The 23,991-nt window shown below is 36.9% G+C and overlaps 2 protein-coding genes across 2 annotated transcripts; both read left to right on the top strand.

Annotated features, from left to right (window-relative positions):
* The first annotated feature begins 208 nt into the window (after positions 1-208).
* Positions 209-676, top strand: LOC142639413 (uncharacterized). Its single transcript, XM_075813600.1, has one exon. It carries the CDS (start codon positions 209-211, stop codon positions 674-676), a length of 468 nt encoding a protein of 155 aa, XP_075669715.1.
* A 4,677-nt stretch (positions 677-5,353) lies between these two features.
* Positions 5,354-9,180, top strand: LOC142638181 (3-ketoacyl-CoA synthase 11-like). Its single transcript, XM_075812195.1, has 2 exons — positions 5,354-6,327; positions 8,224-9,180. The coding sequence occupies exons 1-2, from the start codon at positions 5,608-5,610 to the stop codon at positions 9,007-9,009; spliced, it is 1,506 nt and encodes a 501-aa protein (XP_075668310.1). The 5' UTR covers positions 5,354-5,607; the 3' UTR covers positions 9,010-9,180.
* The last annotated feature ends 14,811 nt before the right edge of the window (positions 9,181-23,991 follow it).

Below are 23,991 nucleotides of genomic sequence, written 5' to 3' on the forward strand. Positions count from 1 at the left end.
CCACAAACGATCATTTCAGACAGTGGCCGACAGTTCGACAGCCAGGGATTTAGAGACTTTTGCTCGGGGCTAGGTATCAAGAATAAGTTCTCGTCGCCTGGGCACCCACAGTCTAACAGGCAAACGGAGGTAACTAATCGAACACTGCTCAGAATCATAAAAGCACGACTAGACGAAGCTAAGGGCGCGTGGCCAGAAGAATTGCCCAATGTCTTGTGGGCCTACAGGACGACAGCAAGAACCCCCACGGGAGAGACGCCTTCGGTGCTCACTTATGGCACCGAAGATCCCAGTCGAGGTGGGTATGGCCAGCACCAGGCGAGAAGTTTTCCGCGAGGAGAACAACGACGACCAGCTTCGAATCAATCTTGATTGCTTAGAAGAGGTAAGGGACAAAGCCTCGAATATGACGATGAAGTACCAGCAGAAGATGACTGAATACTACAACAAAAGGGTCAGGCTCAGAAGACTAGAAATTGGCGATCTCGTCTTACGTAAGGTGACGACTGCAACTAGAGACTCCGCCCACGGGAAACTTGGCCCCACATGGGAAGGACCTTACAAGGTCGTGCACTACTCCCGACAAGGCAGCTATCACTTGGAGACCCTGGACGGACAAAAACTCCCGCGACCTTGGAACATAGAAAACTTGAAGAAGTATCACCAACAGATATAGATCAAGAATGTATAATTACTCAAAATTAATAAAATGACGGTTCAAATGATGTGTTCATACAGGTACCAAGCATCGGAGAGTTAGAAATAAAAAAAATGCCTAAGTAATAAGATTCCGCATAGACGGATGTACATTACTGACGAAGACAAAAGCAAAGAACTTTTGTCTAAGTAATAAGATTCCGCATCGACGGATGTACATTACTGACGAATACAAAAGCAAAGAACTTTTGTCTAAGTAATAAGATTTCGCATAGAAGGATGTACATTACTGACGAAGACAAAAGCAAAGAACTTTTGTCTAAGTAATAAGATTCCGCATCGACGGATGTACATTACTGACGAAGACAAAAGCAAAGAATTTTTGTCTAAGTAATAAGATTCCGCATCGACGGATGGACATTACTGACGAAGACAAAAGCAAAGAACTTTTGTCTGAGTAATAAGGTTCCGCATCGACGGAAGTATATTACTGACGAATACAAAAGCCAAGAATTTTTGTCCGAGTAATGAGATCCCGCATAGACGGATGCACATCACTGACGAAGACCAAAGCAAAAAAAAAAAAAAAAAAAAACGCCTAAGTACAGGAGAAGGCTTAAGTAATAACGTTCCCATCAAGTGGGCAAACATTACTGACGGATACAAAAAAAATTTTATATAGCAGAATATGTCTAAGTAGATGTGATATTATAAAAGCCTAAAACCAGAGGCCATTGTTCAAAAAAAAAAGAAGGGAACCCATAAACACTGGGCTAAAAATACACATGAAAATTTCTAGTTGTCCAGGAAATTGAGCCTGAAAAACATGACAGGCACCTCAAAAAAAAGTATAATAAAAATTTCTTAATGACAGGTTCAGACATTCGAATCGGCATCGTCTTCAGCTGGGGCATCGAGGGCAGGGGCATCAAGGACGCGAGCATCAGGAACGTCCCCAGGAGCTTCGGCGGCAGCGGCTATGGCAGCCTCGTCGGCAGAGATCTCCTTGTCGACCTCCTCTATATCCAGCGCCTCCAAATCCACCCCGGAAGGATGCTTGATGCAATACCTCCTCAAGAGCTCAAACCCCTTAAAGTACCAGCTGAAGAGCACGGAGTTGTACTCTTCAGTCTGCTGGAAGCCCTCAATGGCCCTAGAGGCGACGACCTTGATTTTTTCCTTCGCGGCGGCAAGCTGCTCGTCCTTTTCCAGAACCAGCTGCTGTTCAACCCTAAGATCGTCGCCCAGCTTTTTGACCTCGTCCTTGTATTGGTGAACATCCTCCATCGCGGTTGTTAGATCCCTCTTCAACCTCGAGTTCTCCATCTCCAGGACTTTGATCCGAGAAAGCGAAGACTCGACCTTGGCTTCCTGAGCTTGATACTCCGCTGAAAAATGGACGGCTTCCCCCAACACCTAAAAAAAAAAAAAAAAAAAAAAAAAGAAAAACAAAGGGGCATGCAAAAGAATAAATAAGAAAGAGAGGGGCATATATGTAAAGGCGTCATGAGAAACAAACGGTTTACCTGGACGAGTTTATGGATATGACGACCCATCAACTCAGCTGGAGTCGAACTTGAAAGCACCTTCAGGTCCTCAGCATTCACGACCCCATGAGCCCGATCCGTCGCCAACCTATCGTCATCCCAAATAGTGGACGAGCCGGCGGCCTCCTTTCCTTTATCCGATGTGCGAGGCCTCTTGGAAGCAGGTGTCGGGATTTCTTCTACCGAAGTGGCCGGAGAAGCCGTCCTCGTCGTCTCAGCACCCGAAACCACGGGTGTGGTCGAGACCGTCAGAGTAACGGAAGCAACTTTGCCTTTCACTCGAACCACCTTCTTCCCGAGGTTCGACAAGGGTTCGTCTTTCTTGGACCCCATTTTCTCATACATACCCTTGTTGAATTTCGTCGTCATCTCTGCAAAAGGGAAAGATTTTGTAAGAGAAAGATTTTGTAAGAGAAAGAGTAAATTAAACAAGTACAGCCTCAGGGTCGAGACCGACGAACTTAGAAGCTTACTCTTCTTTCCCTCGATATCAAGGCTCCGTAAGACGTAGGGAGACGGATCGGGTCCGAGGTTGTAGAAAGCGAGTGTCCTCAGGTCTACCAAGTCGTCCCAATTTTCAACAGACTGGGAATACGTGATGGCCGCCTCGACGCGCTCCTTGTACCTCCTTTTCAACTTCGGTCTTCGTTTAGCTGCACAAGAACAAAGGAAATTAGCAACAATCACCCAAAAATGTATATATATATATATATATATATATATATATATATATACATATATGTAAATAAAAAAAAAAAGGGCGAGAAAGGAGACTGACGCACCTAAGGTCGGGGTTCCCCACCGACGAAGCAACCTGGGGATCTCACCCCAGTCCTGGCTAGAGGGAGTCTCAAAATTGTCCCCAGACACAAACACAAATCTGGACTTCCAGTACCTGAAGGACGAAGGTAAGCCCTTGACGATCCTGGTTCTTCTCTCCCAATGTACTAGCTCGTAATACCCATACTCTTTGGACTCTTTTAGACGGTATAGATAAACGAGCTCATTTACCTTAATCATATCCCCGTTAGCGGCCAACCATATTTCCATACAATTGACCACTATTCTCCACGAATTGGGCATAAGCTGCCCGGGGGCAATCCCCAGATATGCCAGGAGCTCCATCACAAACGGGTGGACGGGAAGCCTAAGTCCACAAGTGAAAGCGGCCTCGTAGAAGCACACTTCACCGGGGAAAAACGAGCAAGCCCTGTCGTCGTCAGTGGGGCGACGAACACGAACCCGTTCTGGGAATTGAAACCTATCCCTAAACCGACTGACGGCGTCGGAATCCAACCCGCACGGCTCCACAAGGGCATGAAAAGCCCTAACCTCTCTAAAAGTCGAGACGGCCGTATCCCCCTCCATAGGATCGTCGCTAGACGACAACCCAGTATCGAGGTCACTAGACCTAACCTCAGACATCAACTGAAGCTTCTTCACCAAACCTTCAAACCAATCGACGGACTCTCGGAGCAATGGGAATAAATCACCCAAAAAAACACCTAAACTGCTACCCTCAGAAACAAAACCCCTCAAATTGGGAAAAGCACCTAATGACCCCCCTAAGCAAGCAAAGAGAAAAGAAATTGAAGGACAGGTTTCCCTAACCTCTAAATTACTGACCATGAACTTCCAGTCTAAAAGGAAGAATACTAAAATTCCCACAGAAAGAAGGGAGAAACAAACAGGGAGAACCACAACAACAACAAAAAAAAAAAAAAAAAAACAAGAATCAGATACTTGCAAAGAAGGAAAAAAGGAAAAAGAGAGAGGATGAAGAAGCTTACCTCGAAGAAAGCAAGAAGCCCAACAGCCAAGCAAACAACCAAAAGGAGCAAAGAAACGTACGGGGGGGATGCTTAGAGGAGAAGAACTGGAGTTTGGAAGGAAATGAAAAAGTAAAGTGCAATTAAAGGAGTTTAAAAACCAAATAGAAGTGAAAACCGAAAATCGGCGGGAAACCCAAGGGTCAGTCCCTTTCCAACCACATCACGCCACGTGGCCACAACCCACGTAACGCCGCCATAACGCATTCAATGCGGCACGAAATCCTAAAAAAAAAAATTGTTCGGCTTCCACGATCGTCACTGACGACCATAAAGCCCGGGGGCATCTGATGGTACTGACGAATACGGAACTGACGAAGATAAGTATAGACGAAGCGGCCTTCACGGACGAACATGACCAGTATCCGCGTCATCAAAAAGAATTAATGCCATTCAATGCTGCCAAGAAAAAGCTTCAACCGTTACAAGACCAGCTGGACGAACCGGTGGAACGCATTAAAGTCCATAACTCCACCAGAGACGTTATCAGGGAGTCATTAACACTCCAATGGCTACAATCTCCAAGGGTATATAAAACCCTCACAACACCAACACAAGGTAAAAAAAAAAAAAAAACATCACCATCTGAATCATTTTGATTGGTATTTCAATTATTATCTTCTTCGATACTGACTTTATCATCGGAGGTGTTGTGGCAGGCACCACACCGGTGACCACTTGAGTAAATTCCTGCTCCCGCAGGCTCGTCAGAGTACTTCCAGGAGCCATCTGGACGAATCCAAGCAAATCAACGAGATACTGCTTCATCAATTATTATTATTATTTTCTTCTTCTGAGAGGAGAGAAAGAAAGTGAGAAAGAGAAGCTATCATCTAATTAAGAGAGATGAGAAATGGAGAGTTTATAAAATATAATCAAATGAATGTTCCTACAATATTCTTTATCTTTGCTATGGTAATAGTTATAGGCTGATGTAATGGATTTTAAGTGATTTGTTAGTTATAAAAGATTTTGAATTAGCCAATGGGAATGCTCTAACTCATCTTTCAATTAAAAACTCTCACTGACCCATGAAGTCGTTCGACACACCTCGTGCTGAGAAGCCGTATTCTTTTTCCCATACTCTAACTCGTCTGTCAATTGAAAACTCTCATTGACCTAGGAATGCGTTCGACACACTAGTGTTGAGAAGCCCCATTCATTTGTGAAAATAGGGTATTAATGAGCATGTGATTGGGTGTAGCTAGCAGTCCCCAATTCCTTAATATAGTACATTGATATATACTCTAAAATTTATTGTATCTTTTAACGTTATTCTTGTTATTAGATGGGCGTATTACGCGCTATTTTAACGATTATAAAAGCTCCCACATTACTCCAACCGCGTCCTGAACACTACACATTTCCATCTTAGCTTGCATTTATCACTCTCTGCTCTTTTCTTCTAAACCATTTTACAAATCTGAAGCAATTCTTCTAAACCTAAGAACTGCTTGGTTCTTCGAGTAATTTCTAAATTTTGCAAATTAAGTAGTGTCTAGGAGTTTCATTTCTAGGCCACTCAACCCACAAAAACGAAGAGAGATTTGGTCAGTTTGCGTTTGTGTTAAACAATGGAGTGTGAGAAGAAACAAAACCAATACAAGAAACCAAACTCTATTATACTTAAGTACGTGAAGTTTGGTTATCACTACTTAATCTCTAATGCCATGTATCTCTTCCTTGTGCCACTCAGTACCATAGCTTTGACTCATCTTTCTATGGATGATTTGGTCCATTTCTCCCACCACATTATGCTCAATCTTGTAGTTGTGACTATATGCGTCGTGATTATAGTTATCCTAGCAACCCTTTACTTGATGAGTCGTCCAAGAAAAGTTTATTTAGTAAATTTTTCTTGTTTCAAGCCCGACAAAACTCTAATGTGTAGCAAAGAAACTTTCATGAAAGCGACAACGCTTACCGGGAGTTTCACGGATGAAAGTTTGGCGTTTCAAAAGAAGATTTTGGAGAGGTCAGGGTATGGTCAAAAAACATATATAGCCAAAACATTGTTGGAGGTCCCAATCAACATGAGCTTCGATGAAGCAAGGAAGGAGGCAGGGATGGTGATGTTTGGAGTGATTGATGAGTTATTGGCGAAAACCGGAGTGAAGACTAAGGATATAGGGATTCTTGTTGTGAATTGCAGTTTGTTCAATCCAACACCATCATTGTCATCCATGGTTGTTAACAGGTACAAGCTTAGAGGGAACATTTTGAGCTACAATCTTGGTGGAATGGGCTGCAGTGCTGGACTAATTTCTATAGATCTTGCCAAACGCTTGCTACAGGTATATACATACCATTTACGTTGCACAATTTTTCTTTTTTTTTTGCTCAAATATATACATATTATTTGCACGTGTTTTATGAAAAAAAATTTATTTTATTTCTTATTCATATCCTTAATATCACATTCAGTTTAACTCATATCTATGATTTTAATTTAGAAACAATAACACGGTTAAAAAATATATAAAAATGCATACAAGGAGTCTGTATATAATAATTTCTTTTTTATTTAAGTCTATATTATAAACAAAAATTATGATCATTATGTACTTTTGTATATTATTCTTCACATATATGTAGTATTATTTAGACAGAAAAACTGAAGTATGCAATTATTATACATTTATACAGCACTTAACTTACGTTGAGATCTGAGAACTTGCGACAACTAGGCTTTTTACCATATAGTTTTACTTATCACAGGTCTAGTGGTAAGCAAGTTACATGTTTTTATTGAGGATACATTAATATTAACTCTGTAGACAACGTTATAAACATTTTTCTTATTTGTTTTAATGATACTTAATCCCATTCGGTTATTATTTTTAATAAATTTTTATTTATTTTCCTTAAATAATACAACCAGTGTGGTTAATAAACACTAATTTCAAATTAGAATTAATTTATTTTGATATTTTGACTCAATTTGTAATGGCATGTAAAACATCTTAACAAGTATTGTGATATCCTTCTCAAAAAAAAAAAAAAAAAAACAAGTATTGTGATATACTATATAAAAACCATATTAAGATGCTCTCAACTTGAAATTACTCTATTTCATAATTTATATTAAAATTTTAAAATCTAGTAGTGTATCTAGTATGACATCAATTAAAATTTTAATAATGTAACACTATGTAATGTCAAATTCAGAAATTAAACATATACCTCGAATGATGGAGTGCCATTAATAAAATTAGAGGGGAGTTCCTGTCTTCCATTATTACTCATTTATTACCCATTGCATTAATTACACAAACAAATACTTTTGTATGTGTCTCACCTACCATTCTCCAAGCTAAAATGCCAAAATATGAGGGATTCAGATCCTCTAGAGTTCTTAGGGTACTCTACTAGTAGAGTTCATTAAATCCTAACCACTCTTTAATGATTTAATGGTTTAGATTCTGCCATGTCAGCATTTCATTAATAATATTCTTGAAATAATAAAATAATGTTGTAAACAAAACAATTAAGATGATTGTTAATGAAATGCTGACATGGCAAAATCTAGACCATTAAATCATTAAAGAGTGGTTAGGATTTAATGAACTCTACTTGGTAGAGTACCCTAGGAACTCTAGAGGATCTGAATCCAAATATGAGAGAGCATGGAGACCATATTGGTCTGTAATAGAGAAAGACCGAATCTAATATTTATTATTTTATTTTCTCACACACATATATGAAATACTAACACCGAGTATTTCCATTCTAAAATTTTATCTCATCTTATTTTATTATCTCAAAAAATTACTTTATCAATTATATCATATTATTTTATAATGCTCTTAGCATCCTAACTTTTATTTTACAATACAACACATTAAAATAATATTTTTATACAATAAAATAATATATCCCAAAACTCAAGTAAAAACAAAGACCCAAAACCCGGTGAGATAGAGAGGGGAATTGATAAAGTAAATAAAATATTAGTTCTTTTTTTTTTTAATTGAGCTACAGTGCAATTTTACCTTTAGAATTATACTGTAGCACTATTACAAAATTTTTTGCAATAGTTAATTTTTACAAGTCCGGATGTTGGGCTTATTTGATGTATTAATGCTAAAATTCTCTTACCTATAGTATTTGCAATACCAAACGCAATTGCTCTAACTCTAGAAGTGTTGTGAAATATATGAAAACTCTATTTAACCCTTGCTTTACAACAGGAACAATCCAATACCTACGCCTTAGTGGTGAGCTTGGAAATCTTGACTTGCCAGTATTACCGAGGCAACGACTACTCAATGCTCATCACAAATTGTCTTTTCCGCATGGGTGGAGCTGCAATTCTCTTATCAAACCGACCCTCTGATCGTCGTTGTTCAAAGTATCAACTCAATCACACTTTACGAACTCACAAGGGTGCAGATGATAAGTGTCATAATTGCGTATACCAAAAAGAAGATGAAAACAAAAAAGTTGGCCTTTTACTCTCCAGAGACCTATTGGTTGTGGCTGGTGAAGCCCTTAAAACCAACATCACAACATTAGGGCCAATGGTCTTGCCCGTATCTGAACAACTTCTATTTGTCATGAATTTGATCAGAAGAAAGATATTTCAAATGAAGATAAAACCATATGTCCCAGACTTTAAGTTGGCATTCGAGCATTTTTGCTTACATGCGGGAGGAAGGGGTGTATTAGATGAGCTAGAGAAGAACCTTGGGCTCACTAAATGGCACATGGAACCCTCAAGGATGACTCTATATAGGTTTGGGAACACTTCTAGTAGTTCTTTGTGGTACGAATTGGCTTATTCTGAAGCCAAGGGAAGGATTAAGAAAGGTGATAGGGTATGGCAAATTGGGTTCGGATCAGGATTCAAGTGTAACAGTGCTGTGTGGCAGGCATTACGAACCATTGATCCAGCTAAAGAGGAGAGTAATGTTTGGATGAATGAGATTCATGAGTACCCCGTTGACGTGCCTCAAGTGGCAACCATTGTTACTTAAAACTTCTCCTCCTAGGAAGAATTGCTATAATTTGCATGTATCTCTGTTGTGTTCTTCTTCTTTTATAATTTGTCTGGATACGTATGTGTCTTATATCTATAAATCATAAAGAACAATGTATACGTATTTGGGCTCTATGTGCTACAAATAAAATTGTCATACAGTTGTTCCTGATTGGATGTGCTAATTTCACGTATACATCAACTAATTAATTTGGTTTTTGAAGAGAAAAGGTACATATTAGAGAATTAATTAATAACAAAGGAGGAAGAGAGATAGCAGGTGATTTGATGGGTGTTGGGATCGACCAAACTCTTCTTCTTCTTTTTTAGAACTGTTGGACCAAAGTTGAAACTCATAAAAATTTTAATTTTAATAAGAATACTCATAAAAATAAAAATATTTTAAAAATAAAATAAAATAGTTAAACGCTATTGGTGCTGGAGCCATGGCCCCCCTTAGTCCAAAGGTAGCTATGTGCCTTAACTTGCATCTGTTGTTACTCCAATCTTATGTTATATGTGTCTTATGTGTAAAACAAAAATAATAAGTATTTACTATCATTATAGCACTATCATGTGCTACAAATATTATAATTAGGGTGAAATTTACGGTACAGTTTTTAAGTTTCAAAGATTAAGCTTATACTAACTGTCACATTCAGTTTTTGTGTTGGCGTGTGAGTGTATTCTCTTATTTCATCCCTCTTTCCCTATATATGTGTGTGTGTGTGTGTTTCTCAAAAAAAAAAGATTAAGCTTAATTTTTAATTAAATTATTTAAATACATAATTACATTGAATTTAATTACTTAAAAAAAATGTAATATCGATTGTGTTTTATTAGTTAATGCATGAATTTGATTAAGAAATTATTATCTCCTCTTAATTTATTTATTTTTTATATCCCTTTGTGCTTTTTTTTTTTTTTTTTCTGAATTGGCCATGGGGTTTTAGAATTAACTGAACACCATATGAAAGAGATCTGCGAAATATTAGTAAGCAGAAAAGACTTGGCTTCACTTATTTTATTCTATTGTTAATTTACATGTTAACTTTGTCCTTACTTGTAGGGCGTAGGCTATAGCCAAACGCAAGGAAATGGGAGAGATACACCGTCTAAACCCCTACAAAGATTTAGGGTCCGTTTGGATAGAACTTATTACTGAAAACTGAAAACACTGTAGCAAAATAATTTTTAAATGGGTAAAAAATACTGTTCATGCCAAAAGTTACTGTTCATTGGCCTAAAATCACTGTTTATGGCCAATGAACAGTAACGAACACACGTAAAAAAAAAAATTTTGGACGTGGACGCGCGTTTTGGCTATCCAAACGCCCTCTTAACTACCAATTTTAATAGATTAATTCAATTATCAATAGGACAGTTAATTATAAACACACGCACACACAAACTGTCTATATCTCTAGGATCGCTGATGATGCAGCCAGGAGCAAAAAATAAAATAAAAAACTGTCCATACCGCTAGGACTGTTGGAAGCCTAAGGCCATGGAGGAGGGCGTAAGTTTTTCTTGGAACATTAGACACTACAAGAAAGTTTGCTATTTTCAACGGTTGAAAACGTTGAAAAAAGTATTTTTGACGGTTTAAATGAACATTGAGAATCACCAATAAAAACTATGTCGAAACTTTTTTTCTACACCCTATGTGACTATCGAAAAATCTGATTCACTTTTATCAACAATTATTAAACGTCAAAATATTATTGAAAACTGTTAAAAGATATGTTGTCTTGAGATAAATTTCAACAGTTTGAAACCGTTGAAATAAGTTTTTTTTTTTTTTTTTTTTTTAAAAACTAAAGCAATACCCTTTGCTATGAGTGTCTTTCCAGTACCAGGAGGCCCATATAGCAAAATTCCCTTAGGAGGCTTCACTCCAATATTTTCAAAAAGCTGTGGATGCCTTAAAGGCAATTCCACCAACTCACGAATCTGATTTATATTTAAGAAATCAACATAAATCAGTGAAAAATGGAAGAGGATGGTTGTGTAACACCAAAGTACTTAACCCAACTTATTATCCACCATAAAGCAAAAGTATTTAGTATTAGTATTAGTAGTTAGTACTGAAAAAGATGGCAATAACACTACGATCACAATGTGGGAACTCTAAATTTGTAAACTTTAATATATTGGTGGTGGTGAATATAGATACTCCTACATAGTTTAGGCCTATGATTCAAAACCATCATTGCAGTCCAACATACATAGCTTAGAGAATAAGATATGTATAAAAAAAGAAAGACAACCAAGAGGGTAACAGATTCACAGTTTAATATGTGTAGATGTAGAGCAAGACAAAAGTAATTTTCCTGGAAATTCTACCACTTGTACATTCTAATCGTTACATATAGCAGTAATTTCATTCATATGACATCATAGTGAACCAAAGAATATTTAGAAAAGTAAAGAGGAAGTCACATGTTTACTTTGCACAAACCAAGAGTTTTGGAAATCATCATCATGAGATCTGTTCTGCACTTGAAGCAAAGGGTGAATCAAAACTTGCAAAACATAGCATTTGACAGACTCTTGATAGCTCAGACTATATCTACAAGAAGATGTATCCAACCAAAATAGAATGAAAGCTCATACTTTCTCTACAAAACAGACTAATTTTTCTCTTCTATACACTTCCAACAACAACCTGCAATGGAAAATTAACAAAAGATTCAGTAATTAATTGTGAATTATTTACATAACTTGTAGAAGAGTTTCATCTCAAATATCAACATTCTACAGGCATAAGATTGAGCATAAAAAAAATATATATAAATTACCATATAGTAGTAATACAAATACAGCAGTGAGTTCCCTAATGATCGTCCCCATCCCCCTCAGAAAAAAGAAAAGAAAAGCCTGCCCTCCCCTCATCTCATATATAAAGTAGGAAAAGGTGTTGCAGGGGAGATTCTGCCATGCCTATTGCAAGACATAACACATTTTTTATGTTATTTACCAAACTCATACTAGTTTTTCAGTTTTTGTCAATACTAGGATCAGCAAACATGGTAGGAGAAATTGGGGTAATTTTCAACATCCCACAACCGTTTATAGTGCGAACTAGGAGGCTATCTCAGGTCATTAGAATCAATCATCATGATTTCAAGTAATTGGTGCAGCCACATAATGAAGATGGAAAGAAATTTATCTCCAACTTCTTTAAGGTTTGGAAAATTGTGATCTCTTCTATTCTTAGCTTTAATCTAACTTACAATTTTATGAAGAAATTAAAAGAGATTTAACACCACAAAAGAAGTTATAATGAAAGTTACTTCTCACTGGAAAAGGCCCACATTGGGCCTAACGAAGTTGAAACAACTTTTAAACAAGCACATGTAATGCTACTTTGATTTTGACACAGCACAAGAACCATCGTGGTTTGATAAGAAAATAAAGCAAGACCTTCTTCTTGTATGGATATTATGAGCTGGAAAAATATTATTTTCAACCATGAAAGGTTCAAAAATAGTGGCTGATGCTGTGACAAGTTCAAATAGCCCATCAATTGCCATTGATAACTTCATTTCCAGGATAAAAGCTACAGGGTTTTAGATCGGTGCTTATTTTACATTCGAAGGGGAATGGGAATTGCCCAGCACACATCTTAACTTAACATACCAAGGGAATTGACAGTTTTGTAACTAGGATAGAGAATATGACTTGAGTCAATTGTGCCTCAAGATGTATTGAAATTATCTTATGCTCAATAATTGCAAATTTTTCATCATAAATATAAATAAAGTAATAGAAACACACAAAGGCAAGCATATGTTCACAAAATGACAACCTAAATGGTAAAAACACTCTAGGTCAAACCCAACTCAACAAGTCCACTATAAAAAATTGTTATAGTATATACGAAATTCACACAAATTCCCATACATAAAGTTAGACTAAGTAACAAAACTCTTCAAGTTACAATTAAGGCGCTAACAACTGCACACTCTTGCCTTGTGCCTTCTAAGTTACTCGTTGCCATAAGATGATATGCCGACCACAAATTGATTTCTTGGCTACTTCAAGACTCGTTGAAGATTTTATGTCACTTATGTTGTTTCAACGGTACATCCAATACAAGTATGTTGATCTTAGAGTTTGTAACAATCAAACTCTTAAAGATGAATCAATGGGAGAGGTAGGAAGACAAGGCTCTTGAAGTGTTTTTATTTTATTTTATTTGTGGCCATATTCCTCTCTTAGTAATTAGAGCTGATTATTGTTTAAATAGGGTGTAGGGTTTTCGAGTTGAGTGGCTACAAAAAACTCATGGAAAACCAAAATTTGTGGGTTTCCAAAATAGGTTTGCTTGACCGAACATCTAATGAATTACTAATGAATGTTTCTATCCTAGCACCCAATTTTGGTTGACCAATCGATCTTTGCCTTCTTGCTCAACCAAAATAATCTACAAATAATTCAAGGGCAGCTCTACATTATTCTTAGGGGATTCAAATGAACCCCCTGACTTCAAAAAAGAAAAATTATATATAAATTTTTTTTTTGTTAGTTTAATACTATAATTTTTTTCTTAAAAGTATTTTTGCACACCCTGATTTAAATTTTACACACATTTATTATAAGTATTTCCAACTCTAAGAATAAAGACTAAGTGTTTGTGAATTGTAAGTGTCACTATTGTTTATAAATTTATATTATGTGTGTGAGTGTGTCTAATATTGGTTAAGTATGCACTAGTGTATAATTTTATGTATGAATGAGTGTGGTTGTATTCGTCAATAATTAATACGAAACCAATGAGTTTAGTTTAGTTTAGTCATTTAGTTTAAAATAGTTTTATAAAAACAATAACAAATAGATAATAAAAACTGCATAAAAATAAAAATGTTAGATAAACTTAACAAAATAAAATGATTGTAGGCTCATACCTACCCACATTGGCAATATATACTCATAATTCAAAATTTGAATACTTGTAGAAGGAAATTGTAAAATTTCATGTATTAATTTTTTTTTTTTTTTGGTAACTCAATATATTCAAATTCTTTTTTTATTAAAATATTTTAATGAACCCCCTAAACAAAATTCCAGGAGCTACCACTGACAAATATGCATAATGAACATCAATCTTGAACTTCATCCTTTACTACATTCATACAGTTACAATGAAACATATAGTCAAACAATTTATAAACAAATTTGTCATGGATTAGCCAACACTAAAAATCCAAACAAAATAAATTCCTAACCTCCACACCAATTATTTATTATTAAAACATCCAAATAAAATTAAAGGATAGTTATTTTGTCTCCTCTCTCCTCTTCTCTCCTCTCTTTTTAATTCTCCTCTTATTCACTTTTTTGTCCTTCCCTTTTGAAACATAACATTAGCATGCCATAACCAAGACATGGATGAAAACCTTTGAAATGGAAAATTAAATATTTTAAATAGTTTGTTTTATTACAAACCTTTGGCCCTTGTTAATATTTTTCCATAAAAATGGCATTACTATATTTTCTTACACCTGATCTTGCGTTACATATATAGGATCGTGTCCCACTTCCATCCATTCATTTTGAGATAAGTTTATTAGATTTTATAATGCCATTTATATTTAAATAAATGTTGATTGTCATCATTTTTATATTTCTTTAAATTATTGATACTGATCTTATGCTACATAGAATCTTGTCTTATCCATTCATTTCGAGATAAATTTATTAAATTTTATTCATTTTATAGCATCATTTACATTTAAATAAATGTTGACTGTCACTATTTTTATATTTATTTATATATGGATACTGTAACAAAATAAAATTCATTCATTTTAAAATGGATTAATGAAATTTATCAGAACTCTATATTTTAATTGTCCTAAAAAATCTATAAGATCCAAATCCTACATATCCTAAGCCATGCCTTGATTAGTATCATCAAGTTTTCAACCCTATTGGGTCTCGGCTCTCCAATGTGGGTCTCGGCTCTTCACAAGGCCCAAAACCCATATCAATAATATTGGTCTCAAAACAGGCTCTTGTTTACATTCCAACGAAAATGACACTGCTACATTTATTATCTGGTTACGTATTACGGCCTACCCATCGTTTTTAACATTCTTATTCTTTTACGGGCAAAGTATCATCAAGGGGCTGACCCTTTTGGGCCCTGTCTCTCCAGAGTCTTAAAAAAAGGAAGACAGGAAGTTTGGCCCTTTTGGGAACTCCACGAGGTCCCATCCAGGGCAAATCGGCCCAATACCACCATTTCTAAAAAAATTTAGGCAGAAACCACTGTTTCGGAACTAATTGGGGAAGTACCACTTTTTCCAGTACTCGAGTTTGGAGAACTCGAGTACTGGATGTTACATCTCCACCGTGGCACGCCAGCGTGGAATATCTATTTTTAAAAAAAATTCACCAAGTACTCGAGTTTGAAAAACTCGAGTACTGGCAAATCTGGTACCCGAGTTTAGGAAACTCGGTTACCAATCTGGATTGACACTGGACCTGTTGTGGGTTATGCCGAGTAAGACTCGAGCTTCATGTACTCGAGTACTGTGAACAGTACCCGAGTTTTTGATACGCGAGTACTAATCTGGATTGGTCTGATTTGGTCTGATTTGGTCTAATTTGGTCCATTCAGTCCACTTTGTTCCATTTTGGTCAGTTTCGATCCATCTTTGTGTACTTACATATATAATTGGAGACAACAAGTTTAGGTTGAGAGCCCTTATTCAAAATCTAAATTTATTAAAACAAATTCTCGAGTTTGGGGGTCAGCTGTCCACCATTGCTACACTGATATTCAGAGTGCTACATGTGCTGCTCAATAGCTCGGCACTATTGAACCCTATCTAGTCATATCATTCACACTCACGTCAATACACAGATCTGCATCATTTTGCAATGCACTGTTTTCAAGGATGCAGAAGACCCCTGAAAAGTTTATGATGCATTTAACACAACTCGGTATTGTCTTGTCAAGTTCATGTCAGATGAAACACAAGCATGCTAAATACTCTTCACATGAATACTGTTTAGCTGAATAGTCATGGCGATACACCGCAACTACTACCCAGAATAAGAGAATCTCACTATGACATTGGGAACATTTGAACAAAAAATTCGTATCGTGGTTTTCCAGCCTGTATTGACATGACAAGCCTGAATATGTTAAATTTTATTATTGAATACACAGTGAAATGAGGTTATAAATGTACCACAATTCTTTTCTTATTCCTACACCACTAACTTTGTAGGTTGAGTAAGCTATGAGTTGCAACGCCTCAACATCATCTCGTACACGTAGAAACAAGTTTCAATCTACTTCAACAAATGAATTATCACAAGTTCCTGCAGATCAACAACTACAAACATACACAGACCACTATGGAGGGAAATGGGTTAGAAAGAAGAGAGATTTCGTTAATATGCCAATATACACGTACGAGAGTCTTGGAAGCGTTGGCCACATCATGGTCGGCAAACCTACAAAACTAAGTACAGATACCACAGCAATGGAGTTCATCGTAGCAGAACCACCATGGTCAACCCTATACGAGAAGAGGTGTGAGTTGGAGGTGTATTGTCGATGGCACGGGTTACGAGTTCCTAAGGCACGCTCGGTAGGAGTTACCTAGAGATGAGCCTGCCAACATACTTGCTCGCCTTGAACAAGAGAACAATCAAATGCAAAGGCGGTTAGACCGTTTTCATGCAGTCCAAAAAGCTAGGAAGCATCTAAAGGGGAAGGCGCAAGAGCGAGCCATGAAGTCTATTAATGAAATTACTGCGTTAGATGATGAAAGTGACATTTCAGACTTCTCAGATTCAAGCAATGATGACTTCCAAAAATTTCTACCTACGAACATTCAACGTTGTTGTTGATGTCTACACGTTTTGTGCAATACAAAATGTTGTTGATCATGAGGGCAAATGATCCTATTGTACGTGCACCTTTTGCAAATCTAAAGATGAATTGTTCATTACTTTTGGCTAAGTTTATAGGAAATCACTTGCTCATTTTTTCCCTGTTGTTCGTTGTTGGTATGTTACGAAAAGATGTACTTGTATTAGTTTTTGGTGAGAATTATAAGTGCTTGGTGAAAACTATGGTCTAAACTCAATATTCCGTGAGTAACACTCGCTTTTCTAACGTAATACTGAATGTCATTATTTAAATTCTTTGACAAATTCTTTGAAATCAATTCGTCCATCTCCATTGTCATCAAAGACTCTGATCATCCTTTGGCATTCCACTTCCAAAGGTTCCATGAGCCCCACTAAACAGATCTAACATTTGAAACAACTAAACCGCCGAGCTTTTTTTCTCAAATCAAATAATTTCCTACACGTCACGCCTTAACTCTCTGCTTTTGTTTCTTTTTTTTCTTTTTCTTTTTCTTGTAAATTTTAAATAAGATACAAATTTTAACCTTAGCATATCAATAAACTTCCCTATTTGACAACAATTGATTTGAAATGACTGGTGGCAATATTTATCCCATATTTTAAATTCATGGTTGAAATCTTTTTAGATCCTTTAGTTGAAAATCCACCGAAATTATTGATTAATTATCAATTTATCTCAATTTTGTCTTCCGCAAGATTGTGATTATTAACCACCAATTGGCAATGCACCAAATGATAAAGTAGAAAAAACATCTCCAAAAGAAAAACCATTGCAGGCCAGTTAAGGCAATTTATACTATATAAGGAGTTTACAAATTATAAAAGTAAAAAATAAAATCTTTGTAACTAGTCTCTATAACCCAAACACCCCGCAGATAACTCATTGATGTCATCATGGAAATTTAACCAAATGTGAGATTATCAACCAAGAGCTTTGTGGCTCAATGAATATGCTCGGTCTCTTTTACGAGGAGAACCTAGATTTGAATCCCCCTTTCCCTCACTTGTTTTAAGCAAACTAAAAAAAAAGTGAGATCAACAATTGAACAAAATATCAAACCACAAACCATATAAAATCTAGAAGGGCAAGCCCCTGCTTCTCCCTTCTTGTTGAAGTTATGTGATGAGAGGAAACAGTAGTTGGAAAATTATTTTGTGATGTCAAGTATTCTAAAATCTGACTCAGGACACTTTTTGAGACATTAGCTCTTTCACATGCAACATAACATGCTATAAACTCAAACATATGGCCTATGTCTTTCTTAGAAGGCCATTCTTCGACCAATCCACTGACATCTTCACTATCTGACCTCTCTGTCTGGGAAATGTCCCTATTAAGCATACAAATAAGAGAGTTCACTGTATCTTGGACCAATATATTTTGACATCCATTGTGGGAGCAGGGAGGAACAATATGATTCTGACTCTGACAAGGGTTATGAGGATGAGAAAACTGGATACCTTGTAGCTTCATGGCCACAAGTCATTTTCTAATCAACACCACGTTGCAACACCGCAAACATGAGCAAGGTATTCAACTATTAGACGCAGAAGATCCAAAGCTGATACTGAATTTGAAGCTAATGCAGGTCAACAGTTGATTGTTACCATCCTCCAGTGTCATCTTGAGAGTGTAAGAGCCCTGTGAATACCACAAACCATCAGCTGGTTGATGCGAAACACTAGAGTAAAAAAAATAAAAATAAATGATAGATTAAATTGTTATATTGGACTGACAATGAAAGAAGGAATGGAAATTACTGATTTGCAAGTTTGGCTTCTCTTAGCCATGCATATGAATCCACATGAAAGAGGATACTTATATCATTACTTCTCTTAGCCATGCATATGAATCCATATGAATCCACATGAAAACTAATTTGTACGAAGCTCTAAGACATAAAAATTGATGAAGTGACTCTTACCTGGCCAGCTTCAATTTCAGTTTGAAATTTCCTTGCAGCTACACCAGATGTAGTAAATATAGAAGCCCCACTGCCATATCTGTTCCAGAAGTACAAGTCACATGTAATACTTCTTTAAGAGAATTAGAAAAAGTATGGTAATATATACAACAAGAGAAGAAAATTTAAGGAAGTACTTGTTTAGAGAACTCGAGTACTGGATGTTACACCTCCACCGTGGCATGCCAGCGTGGAATATCTATTTTTTAAAAAAAAAAATTCACCCAGTACTCGAGTTCAAGAAACTCGAGTACTGTACGATATGTTACCCGAGTTTAGAGAACTCGGGTACCAATCTGGATTGTGGCCAATACCATGGGATGGGATAATCCAGACTGATACTCGAGCTTAAGAGACTCGAGTACTTTGAATGGTACCCGAGTTTTTTAAACGCGAGTACTAATCTGGATTCCCACACAATCCAGACTGGTTCAAAATTGCATATCCAGACTGGTACTCGAGTATATTAAACTCGAGTAACTTGAAGAGTACCCGAGTTCTTCAAACTCGAGTACTAATCTGGATTTTCCCAAATTTGCCCAGTAAGCTCCTGCTCCTTTATATTCTCATTATTTGCACCTGGAATTTTCTGCTTTTGGCACCAGTAAGGAATGTAACTATGAACAACCGATTTGATATCTATCACAAATGAAAAAACTAAAATTTAAACTTCTCAACAAGTGCAGGCATTTGAATGCCATGTCCAAACAAAAGAGAGAAATTTCACGGCAATTACATTACAAAAGGAATGAGCCCATTCAAACAATAACATAATTACACAACACTCAAAATAAGTAACCACTCTTACACAACATTCAAACAATTCTTTAAGATTGTAAGGTCCTGTGACATTGAGAGTTCCACTCCACATTTGCTCTGCGAATTGCTGGTAGGCCTTTTCGGAAAGATGACCAGTGTCAAAGAACAAATATTCACTAGCATTCTCACATAATTCATACTCTTTAACTGATCTCTTCCCTCCACAACTATTTATTCCTTTGTATGGACCAATTCCACAACATGCAATATTCCCTTCCTTGAAACCTTCACAACATGGTTATAATGCTATCAGTTAATGACATAATATAGAAGGATGCCACAGTTCAAACTTAGCGTACCTAGTCTGCGAGACCACCACTCGCCGAGGCCTCGTTCCGCTTAGGGCATGTTCTTCTGTTATGCCCCTCTTGGTCACACAACCCGCATTGCACCTTCCTCCCCCCCTCCTTCCATGGTGTGGTTCTAGGCCGATTCCCGCCCTCGTCCATCTCATTCCTGATTCGTGTTGAGACAGGGCGACCTTTCTCTCGAATCAATTGGGGGTTAGGGAGGACCCTTCGAGTTTCTGTAGGATCTGGCCATGATAATCTATCTTTCAAGACAGGGAAAACGGGAGCATAGCTCCGAAACAATGCGTCCACGCTATAGCATTGGTCAATGTACTGCTCTGCATCATGTCGATACCTAATACAAACTGCAATGACATGTGAACATGGTATCTTATACAATTTCCATTTCTGACATGTGCAAGTTCTTTGCAACAAATTAACTCCATGTGTGTGATCCCCATGTCCAGCAGTCCCTGGATTATGCGGTGTATCTACTTGATATGACTGTTGTTGCGCACTCAATCTTGTCACCCTGTGATGCTCCGCCTTCTCCTTATTTCTCATGAAGATATCCAAGGCATATTTACACCATTTTTTCCCTGAATTCAACTGCTCTATGCTCTTATTGCGACGATCATCGAAATAAGCATTCAGTTTGAACCATGTGTATTTCACCATTGCTGTAATGGGCAGGCTACGAGCACCCTTTAGAACACCATTGAAGCACTCGGAGACGTTTGTAGTCATCGTCCCATAACGGTAACCCTCGTCAAAAGTTAGAGCCCATTTCTCTTTGGGCACATCCTTCAGATATTGGTGCGCATCCCGGTTCACATTCTCAATTAAATCGAAGGTGGCATTGAACTTTCGCTCCTGGGTTGCACTTGCTGCCCTCCATACTAGGTTCTTTAAAGTTTCATTGTTCCATCTAGTGTTCACGTTACTGCATAGATGACGAAGGCAGTAACGATGTTCTGTCATGGGAGGCTGCAAATAGTCTCGATTAGTGTCTCTGAAGATAGCTTGTATCCCGGGATGTACGTCGGATATGACACAGGTGTCTCCGGTCAGTAACATACCTTCTTATACAAGCCAAGAACCAACCCCAAGTCTCTGTGCTCTCGCTCTCCACAACGGCAAAGGCTAGTGGATAAATCTTATTATTAGCATCTGTCGCCATTGCAATCATCAATTTCCCTTTATATTTTCCATAGAGGTGGGTTGCATCAATACTAATCACAGGCCTACAGTTCTTGAACCCAATAATACATGGACGAAACGCCCAAAATACGGACTTGAATGTACAGGTTCCTGGTTCATCATTTTCGTCCACGTTTAACTTATACTTTGTACCCGGACTTGCATCCTTAAGTCCTGCCAAAAAACGTGGCAACTCTGCATAAGACTCCTTAAAATCCCCGTATATAGCTGCAACGGCCTTTTGTTTGGCATCCCAAACCTTGTATGTGAACCATAATGATTATGTTAGAAATTAAGTACAAGTCAAATAATTATAGTTGAAGAAAACAAATCAAGACTTGTAAGGCTATAAGATGAAGATAATATTTCTTTCTCTGTATTCGTTTTTTTTTTTTCAATTCAATTTCATTTTTCATAACATCAGGTATTCATGGGTTTTGGGAATTACAATCATGTTTATACTTCCATGTATTGAAAAAAGAATGCAAGTTAAAGAATACCTTGTAGTGAGATACTTCGTGTTTTAAGTCTGCCAAAGCAACGTGACGTAAGTTCTTTATCTTATACGCGGGGTCTTCTCGTATATAGCGCTCAAGTACGTATGCTAGGAACACCGAATCAATCATCCGTCCATCATGAGCATTCTGAATTTTGTCGCACGTGTGGGGGCCCTTGCATTTTGCGATCTTCCAGACATTGTCTCCCTTGCAACAGATCGCACGGACTGACCATGGGCAGGAATCATCCTCACAACTCACCATAAGCCTCTCTGAGTCTGAATGCTCAGTTTTAAACCTAAAATTCTCTCGCAGTGCGTACCAAGTCAATGCATGTCGCACCGCAAATTTAGTCGCGAATACCATTCCTTTCATTGGCTGCTGCCCAGGCGTCCAACTTGATACTTCTGCTTGCATAACCGGTGATGGATCAAACATATTATCCCAAGTGTTTTTGGTGAACCATTCCGGCGTAGGATCGGGAGCAGGGCATGTGTCTCTATTCTCTTCTACAACCACATCCTCGATATGATCAACATCATCATGTTCACCCATGGTGTCTACAAGCTCCTCAAACTCATCCCTTGTAACATCAATATCGGTTGCATCGTCACCAAGTCCGTGATCATATTCGGGTTCAGATGTGCCCCCATGCAGCTCATCATGAGATAAATGCTCTCCAGCATGCACTTCCTGGGGCCCTTGCTCCTCCTCAACGTGTGAAGCATGGGGAAATGTTTGCCACGGTTCAGTACCATACTCATCTCTTGTGGTTTCTGCACACCCTTGATAAGATTGTAATGGTATTGACTCAATGTGCTCATCTATAGTTCCATCTAAAACTGTGTGTTGTGAACCCTCCCCGGCCTCTACTATGGTGGGCTCAACAATGACATAGAGATCCGAAGCAAGAAATCCTTTCACCACCATTTGCTCAACAATTTCCCACATCATCTTCACTTGGGCGCCACTCGATAACTGTAGTGAATTGTAGAAAACATGGGTGTCTAGAACTCGTTGAGGTGCTCGATACACGATGGAAATGTTATGCCTAGAGTGGTCTAACCTCATCACCTTCAATATTCTTCGTTGCAATTTCATAAGGCCTATCCCACGCTTCACCCTAACACAATTTTGCTTTTGGTTCGAGCCTTGGTATGACAACCCATGCAAGTCATGATAATACATCTCTCCATCGTAGTATACATAGAAAAGGTGAAAATCCATCACTGACCTGTTGGCATCAATATAAAATTTGTCATAATGTATAACCACTTACAATTGATCTTGCGTATGATAAAAACAATTTATATTCAAACACTGTTTCGTAATTATGTAAACAAACCTTAATGGTGATCAATGATGCTAATATGATTCTAAACTAAAATTTATTTTTGATGCCCAATGTCAATCTACTCTATTTTATTGACAATCTTTCATAATTTTTTTATTATTATTTATAATTTTTCATATTATCAAATTGTTGAAAGATTTATATTTATAATTCTTTTTTTGTTTTAATGTCATTGAAAGATAAGTATTATGCACTTTTGTTAATTTTTCGCCCATGTCTATGATTAAAGAAATTACATAACTTAACTAAATGCTTATATGGTAGTGAAGACAATTTTGCTCCACCTTGCCTTAGTTTGCCTCCCTTTATTATTTAAACAAATAAATGAATACTAGCTTATATAAATATATAGATATTAAGATTTTTATTTTTATTGTGATATTGTCTTGTTAAACACTTGGATAATATTATTTAGTTCTTGCTAAAATTTAGTTTGATTTGTTGGGATAAATTTATTTATAATGTTAAGTATATATATGTTAATGAAACATGTCTTATTAAAAAAAATTATAATAGTTGTGGGGCAAATTAACATGTCTTATTAAGGTTTTTATTTTTATACATATATAGTTGATGATTTATGTATTTGAATCTTATATATTTTGATTGGAAATTAAAAAATGCAAAAAGTATTAGCGTCTTCATTAGAATTATCTAAACCCATTTGTTTCTTTAGATTATTAAACTCTTTTGGTGAACATAAGGACATTGACACAAAGCTAGGATAGTTTGATGATACTCTTTTTTATTCGAATAATGGAGGTTTGGAATTATGTCGTACATCTATAATTGACTACAAAAATTTGGAATTAATGTATGTTTCTATCTCTACTATGATAGGGTTCAAAATTTATGGTATCTTACACAATAATTGCATGCCTTTCAGTAACTATTTTAATTTTGGTGTAGATAAAATCCAAACGTAAAAAATTTCCACTGCTAGAGTATAAAATACCATAT

This window comes from Castanea sativa, chromosome 6 (assembly GCF_040712315.1).
Source record: "Castanea sativa cultivar Marrone di Chiusa Pesio chromosome 6, ASM4071231v1".
Taxonomy (NCBI): Eukaryota; Viridiplantae; Streptophyta; class Magnoliopsida; order Fagales; family Fagaceae; genus Castanea; species Castanea sativa.